Source organism: Triturus cristatus, chromosome 2_2, assembly GCF_964204655.1.
Source record: "Triturus cristatus chromosome 2_2, aTriCri1.1, whole genome shotgun sequence".
NCBI classification, from domain to species: Eukaryota; Metazoa; Chordata; class Amphibia; order Caudata; family Salamandridae; genus Triturus; species Triturus cristatus.
Window position 1 is genome coordinate 313,814,007 of NC_140582.1, and position 8,267 is coordinate 313,822,273.

The window sequence follows — 8,267 nt, forward strand, 5'->3', positions numbered from 1 at the left end:
AGACAAGAACAAGTCAAACACGAGGATCACTCTTAAAGAAAGACATATATCCAGAAAGAACACACTTTCAGTATTTAGAAAGAATACTCTAAACGGGAATGGCAGGGTGGCAGATTTGTACCGAAATTATTTCTGCCATTACCATGCAAGTATGAATTTATCCTGGGGTATTGAGGAATAACATGTAGGATACACAATTACCACGTTTCTATATTGTTTTCCCATCGCAGCCCATACTAGGTATGAATGCCACCTGTTTTACGAAGCTAGAACGGTGCTGCCTAGGGTTTACCGCAGTCAGTGATCCCATGTACACTATGACCCAGAAATATGCAATCCCTTTTCAGCTTAAAAGGGGAGTTTACAGTGAGGACCGTCTTGCCGTCTCACTCTTCATTGCGACCCAAGAATGGAAGGAAACTGGACCCTCCCGTACAAGTCAGCACAGGATTGTCAGTAAACCCCACTGATGTCCTGAGGACGTCAACTAAAATGAGAGATGCTTCTAGTGACGTGCGCCCGTCTGCCTCATGCAGTCTTAATCATTGGCTGCATTTAACGGTCACATGTTCTGTCAAGGCCACTGATGCTTTGAAAGGAATGACTGACACCATGGTACGTTTTATTGTCATTGTTAATTAGCAGCGCCTTTTAACCTAGGCCTGGTGCGACTGACCTCCAGGAAGCTGGTGGGTTTCTTGTTCACAAACGCAGGCAGTGACATCTGGGAACCACAGTGGAGAAATCATCCTGGTAGCAAAACTTGGGGGACAGGGGGCGGGAGTAAATTAGAAAAAACTTCAATATGAAATGGATGCAAAACCTGTTAATACAGATGGAAACGCATTAGATGTTTTCAGCAACTCCAACCTAGGAAAGTCAGGAAAAAATATGTAACTCGTAAGTAACAGCTCATTCTGTATTTGCCATTTTTTAGTGCGTAGTCGTTCCTTTTGGGAACTTTTAGAGACCGTTATAGAGCATTTATAGCATTTAAATATGAACAGTATGTGTCTAATTCGTTAAAAATAAATAAAACTTCCTTTGAGCAGTCCTACATAAACAGATTTCACAGTTACAGGAAACATTGGTCTAATTGCAATCCTTTGAAAGAGAATGTTTAGCAAACCAGAACTTATAAAGTTGACAGGGAATTTCATGTTACTTATTCTTTTGTAGATCTCTCTGCAAGGGTTGATGCAGTAAAGGAAGAAAACTTGAAACTGAAATCGGAAAATCAGGTTCTTGGCCAATACATAGAAAATTTAATGTCGGCCTCCAGTGTTTTCCAAACAACCGACACGAAAAGCAAAAGGAAATGAGAACTGAACACCTATCTTGCCACACTGCTGCATTTTAGTTTTTTTAAGTCTTTTTTTTTTGTTTGTTTTTACTTATGTAGCCTACAGGTGGGAACTTGCTTTTTGGGGGGGGGGAGGGGGGGTACTCCTAAAAAGCTGCTCCGTTATATTATCATGTGACCAAAACGCTACAATATATTTTGAAAAAAGAGCTTGCAGCTTTAGTCGAATCGTTTGTCCATGGGTTACGATACATTTTGAAAAATGCAAAACCTGTAATTAAGACAGTGTTAAAAACTTATAATAGAGTATGATAAACTTGCATGGTGTGAAGCTCACATCTGATTTTATGTTTGGGCAAACAGCCATAGTTTCCGGTCTGCGTTTGAACGAATTCTGAGAAAATGTTTAAAATGTATTGATTTTTACCGATCACAAAATTCATTGTGTGGAATTTGCTCAAACCGCCTGTGATGTTGAGCATCAAAAACTGATCAATTGTTTCAACTACTACAAGTGAAGCCCACAGCCTGCCTCAAGAAAATCACTTTTCCCTGTGATTCTTTTGGTCCTTATTTATTTTTTTCTGTCCAGGTTAGAAGGGCAACTGTGTGCTATGACCAAAATGTGAACGTACCGGCAACATCTCATGCAGTTTTATCTTTCGTTGTAACTTTTTTACATAGAGATTTGTTTTTTGTAACATTGTTAAAAAAACTAGTATCTAAATAGATAAAAATTACAATTCACACTGCTTCGATCGAGTTGGATATTGGTGGAGGTGGAGATGGTTAAAGAATTGTTGGGGGGGATCATAGCAGATTCATTTAACAGTGTTGAATGTGTAAATGTGAGAAATAAGGGTGGAATAGTTTCTCATATTTTATCCTGTATAAAGAGTGACTCCTTTGTTTAATCTACTTTAATAGGTTACACTTTTAGCACAAACGATAACGTGTATCCTTTCTAAAAAGTACACATTCTGAAGGCAGCACATGATCATGTATTGGGCCGATTTTCATGGTTTGCTTTTTCTTTTGAGATCCATGATGGTGTGTGTTTAACCTAAAATTGCTATTGAAGAAAATGAAATGGCTGTTGTGCTTTGGAATGAGTTCTACATTTTCTTTTAAATTCAGGTTGATGAAGTATCTACCTGTTAACCAGTGTTTTTCATAATTAAATCTGTTCAATGCAAAATAAAAACTGAAATTAAGTTTTTGCTGCCTATATGCAAAGCCATGGAGCACACATTCTCTTCACTCTCAATTATTGGAAGTGCGTATATTACAGAACATGATGGTGAAATTCAGTTACCTTCGTAATCGTGGTTGTTAGGTTTTTTGAACATGTAAGTTGACCATTCTGTCTTTCAGGGTATTTGAAGTTCTTCGCACATTTCAAAATAGAAAAAACATTGTATTCAAACTCCCTGCTGCCAAGAACTACCATTTTCTTGTGCTGTGTAGCGCAATATTTTAGCATTAGAAAATATTGACTGGGCAGTGCCAATGAGTTGATGTGGCTTACTTCTAATCTAGTGCCAGACACTATTTAATGTACTCCTAAATGTAGTATGTTTTGTTTACCAATGTAAACTGGATTTACGTTTTGTCATATATCCATTATGTAATATTTAATATAACTGTCACCAACATTGCCTGCATCTTACTGTATTGTGGCCTTTTTTACTAATTTATTAACATTTACATTTTAATTTGTTGAAATAAAACTGTTCTTGCGTGAAAGTTTGTCTTTATTCCAGCCAGTTGTCCAGCTATCAACCTACATTGTCACCTGTTTGCACTGATGAAACAGTTTAATACCCCACCATTCCTGGGCTTTCTGCTGCCCGTTCAGGAAATTGTACATAATGATACAGGGCATTGTCAATCGTCCTGAAAGAAAAAGTTTTATATCTCATGACTTGGAATCATACACAACCAAATGATGATTTTGAAACCCAGTTATCTTGGGATGACATCGGAGTCTGTGATCCTAGCATCCTGACGTCGTTCATACACCAGTCAATGCAATATCTGAATCTGAATCTTAGTCTTAGAAGTTGAACTTTGCTCCTTCCTGAATCCCAAAACCAGACCAGACCAGACTCTCATTGAACAATTTGTTGTTAGATGAAATTCTTTTTAACTGAAGCAATTGAGAATATGGTAAATGTTTCTTGAGTGATGGTTGATGAAATGACTGATAATGTAACAAATTGTTTCTGTCCGTTGGTTTGGTGTAAACTCTTGTAGTTAAATGTCCAAATCAGTACATCACAGATTTTTAACCAGTACACCACGCACTGATTTACCAATCTCGATTTATATTCTCTTCATTCGATATGCAACATTGCATTATTCTTGCAATTTCTTGAAACTACACACGGAAGGTTTACTTTCTTAAACTACAAACTTTCTATGTTGATGGCATTAACGCCATTCACTTCTGGGCACACCGCGTATTTCAAATTGTAACCACAGGAACCACTTAGTGTAGAACCGCGACCGAGGACACCGAGGCGTCAGACACTCGGGTAAGTGACTAAAACTCTGCGTTCCCATTATCTGTAACCTCAGTGCAGTTGCCGTTTATTTCACTAGTGTTTCATCTTTTTTTTTTTTTTTTTTTTTTTTTTAGTGTTTTGCGTGATTTCACACCAACTTGACGTTCACAATGGAATACTCTCATTAGGTAAGATAATTACCACATCATACCCGTTGACTTCACTGGTTACACCCATAGTAACACCCATTCACATCATTGTATATTTTTATTGCAGTCGGAGAACAAGAACGTTATGAAGCTTTATTTAATCCAATATAAGTGGACACGAGACATTTCAAGTGTGCTACGTTCCATTTTGTCTTTTAATTTTCAGTTGCACATCTAAGTTTCGTTTTTCACATTGGCACCATTATTCACATTGATTTTTCAAGTGGCACGTCATAATTCTCTACACCGGTACTGTTTGTGAACTTTGAATCGTCTTCGCTTTAAATCACGTTCTTCATCGGATCGGAGAAGTATTATCATGCTGTTACTGTTCTTTACGTCAACCTGATTGATTATCCATCACAGACTTGCCTCATCACTTACTGGGTACTGCACATAGGCATACCAGGACTACACATCTTAGTACACTCGTATTTAGTTTTGTTATCATAACACATGCACAAGGATTTGACAACCTTCATCCGACGGTTCACTCCCATGCTTTCAATTTATGGGCTAGACAAAACCTCGATTTCTGACATTGTATACAGTGAATGATTGTATTGACCTTACGTTTCCTCCCAAATTACAGATATTATGCCCCTGATGAAGGGCAACCGCCTGAAATGCATTGGGCTTATGTATAACACGACAAATGGAAATTTACATTTATAATGATGGAAATATGAATGAAAAATCCAATAGAAAAACAATAAATTGAAGAAAACTTTATTGAGAAAAAACTTTATTGACCAAAGTTCTACGAGATTAACATTTCTCTTGAGTGCAAGTGGGAGACGGGTCTCCACCCAGAGGGCGCACTTTTTCACAAAGTGGAAAGGGACCAGGCAGAGAAGATCAGAATGAAACTTATCTTGTGACGACATATGTAAAAGCTATTTTTTTCAAAAGGCTCACGGGTCTGAGAAGAGCTTGGCTAAGATTAAAGAAAATGAGAGCTAACAAATCTATGTATGCCATGCTGCTGTCCTAGCCCAACAATTGAAGCAGGATAAGTCTCCTCTCGCCACACTCTTAACCCATGAGTGTTATTCCCTACTACTAATGAAAGCGGAAGTTGTCTAACAAGCAGTTCTAGAAGAGGAGGTAATTCAGAAAAAGCAAAGCTCTCTGGAATCTAAGAAAGTATATTGGGTTCACTTTGTGGGGGAATCCTAGTTTTTTGCCTAGTGCTGCATCGTCATGGCAGCACTTCCTACAATTTAAAATGATACAATTCTTTAACCCTTCCTAAAAATACTTGGGGAATTCATAGCTTCCCCAAAATATTTCACGGCTGGAGTTAGAATTGTAAATTAGCCTCCTGGAATATTTGGTGGGGGCTGTGGGGGGTATATTTGCTCTTTCCCTAAATATTCTAGGACTGGAGTTAATATATTACATTTGGCCCTCCACTGTTAGAATAGTAAATTTGACCTTCCACTGTCCCACCACGCCCACTGCTGCTTTGAGGGTGCAATTCAGGACAAGAAACACACAAAAAAGCTACTTGGAGGGGGGAGGATAGAAGACGGTACCACTGTGTTTGCTAATTTGTTCTTGTGCTGCCAGGGCTCCAACCTACCCAGCTTTTCATCTCTCAACCTCGCATGTGCATAGTGCAAGTCTGGATAAGGTCTGAGCCGTGACCTTGCAGGTCAGGTCAAGTTTATTATAATATAGAACTCCTACGGAGGTCCACAAAATTACACACTACAGGTTAAACGAGAAATATGTTACATTTAGTAAATAATTATTCCTTTTTACAACGTTGCCTCCAAAAAATCTATTATCCTACTGTGTAGAGTGCAAGGGACGATGAAACAGTCATTTAAATCGGCAAAGTGCAAAATACCGCATGCAAGAGAAAAAATAGGTCTAAGCATTCCTGTGGAGCAAGAGGAAAAATATCAGGACACATATACAATCAAATAACCAACCATCAAAACAGTACAGCATACGAAATTGAATTAAAGTTACCTAAACAGCCTAGAAAGTTTTTTTTAAAAAGTGATAAATCCTATGACATAACATTTCATTTGTGGGGACAAGACACATAAACGGGCCTCATGGGCGCAATTGATGTTAAATTTGATAAATGATGGTCTTAAAAATTTGCCTAGCCTTTTGTAGCGCTGGACCCACAAATAAAACATGATTAAAATCTTGAACTTGTAAACAGCACATTTCACAAATTCTGTCCTCTTTCGGTATTTTATCCCAAATGCCAGTAACTTCTCTTAGGGGCAACAAGTGGAGTCTCAATAAGAGTATCAACCTTCTAATCCCATGAGGTAGGTTCCAAGTTAAAGGCTGTGGTGTGTTCCCCAGTGCGCTCCCACAAACATCATAATTATGCGACTTGGGCTGACTTAAAGCAATATCTCTGGCCAGACTAATGGAGGTTACAGACTTCTTTATAAACCGCTTCAATACAGACTTTGGCCAGTGAGCCATGACCCAAACTCTGGCTTTTAGAAGCCTTTGAGAGCATGACCGGGTTTTGGGGTGTGAGCCCCTGTTTTAAATGTTGGTCATCTTTGACTTAGCAGGAGTAGGTAAACTCTGGGCCTTTCACATTGTGCAGATTCTACTCACTTTACCAAACTTGATTCCTCTTGCGCTTCTTTCCTCGCTTATGAAGTGTATTTGTACAGCAGAATAGATTATATTTCCCTTCAGAAAGGTGCTTGGCTACTGCTGACATTACTATCCCCCATTCCTGCCCAACTGGCATCATTATACTCTTTTGAAAGCATCTCTGCCTTGCCCATGTAGCTATATCAATTTCTGGGTCTTCTCCAATTTCACTCGCTTACCCCCTTTTTTTGTGTACGTGCACACAGCACCCCTGTTTCACCTTGGGCTAAGTTGATGCTTGGTAGCGGTCTGTATGTTTGTCCCCTTGATTCCTCATCTAATCTACCTATAATGCAGACCATCCTGACAGATCCCAGTCTCTTGCGCCTTTCCTCCTTCCCCCACCCCTCCTGACTCAAAGGAACTTAGCAGTTGGCCCAACTGCTGCATGGAATCTAATGCATAATGGAAACCATGAACCTGCATGTTAAATTATAACCTCTGGCTAGTTACAATTATAATTTGCACAACTATAACTACTCTTCTATCACACTACTAGGCACAGTGTCCCAAGACAAAATCACCTCTTTGGTCACTCATGCACTACATCAAAACGCTTCCATTCCAACATAGTATCACAGCAGCCTACTAACCAAACACGCCCACACGGTGTAGAATGCTAACCTTCCTTTAACATGGGTATGTACTCCACAACAGGGTATAAAGCAGTGTATAAATGGTATAATTTAATTTGTAATACTGATCTGGGTGATTGTAATTTGCATTAAAATGGTGTTCAACGTTTTCATCTAATTAATTTTCTGGAAAGTAACATAGGAGACCAGACTTCACTTTTTGATGATCCTATTTCAGGGACCTCAATAGTCATGCTCCGTGTTTTAGACATGGAAGTGGGACTACATATGTCTACTACATGCACCAATTGAGTTGTAAGCACAGACAGATACACTGGATACATTTGATTGAGGTGGAGTTCTGCCTTAATTGAAGTGAGTGCATTCAGTAGAAACAGTCCAGATTGGAATTGTGTGGTGGGGCAAAGAATAAGAGGTTAACCCTTGCCCTTTTGATATTGTGGGCTCCTTTTTTTTTTTTTTTTTTTTTTTTTTGTTAACTTCATTTTCAAATTTTTTCGTATTCTGCGATACAGATATGATGGATTACTGTCATACAAAGTTACATAACATTTACCGTAGTCACATTTTATCGCAGTGATCTGTTACCACGCCCTTGATATTGGATCATCCGATTCGGTGCCTGGTTAGCGTCATAGTCACAACTGCTTATTCATGTTTCATTTTCATACCCATGGCTGTTGAGTTACTCCATCTTTGGCCCTCCTTTAACATAAATGTGACAATACCTGCATTGTGTAGTGGCATGATCATAGTGATCGGTCCTTAAGTCCTGTAGCATCCAGTCTAATGGCCAGGTTCAATCACCCCACACCCTCCGGGACCAAACCACTTGCCAGTTGTGAGTTTGTGTCTTGTCATAGAGATTCCACATATGCCCAATATGGGCCCCATATATCCTTGGGGCGAGACGCATTTGGCATAATGCTGGCATACACCTCGCTATTAATATTACAGTATGCCAAGCTACGCAGCCATCCCTGCAGGGTAGGAGCCGTCCTGCGGCCCGACA

General features: G+C 39.2%; 1 protein-coding gene across 3 annotated transcripts in view; it reads left to right on the forward strand.

Annotated features, from left to right (window-relative positions):
- The window catches only part of SCOC (short coiled-coil protein), a 51,845-nt gene extending 48,796 nt beyond the window's left edge, over window positions 1–3,049 (forward strand). For all 3 annotated transcript variants that reach the window (XM_085641364.1, XM_085641365.1, XM_085641366.1), the window contains exon 4: window positions 1,180–3,049. In XM_085641364.1, coding sequence (XP_085497490.1) covers window positions 1,180–1,322 — 143 coding nt within the window. In that variant the 3' untranslated portion in view covers window positions 1,323–3,049. The remainder of the gene's footprint in view (window positions 1–1,179) is intronic.
- Window positions 3,050–8,267: the final 5,218 nt, after the last annotated feature.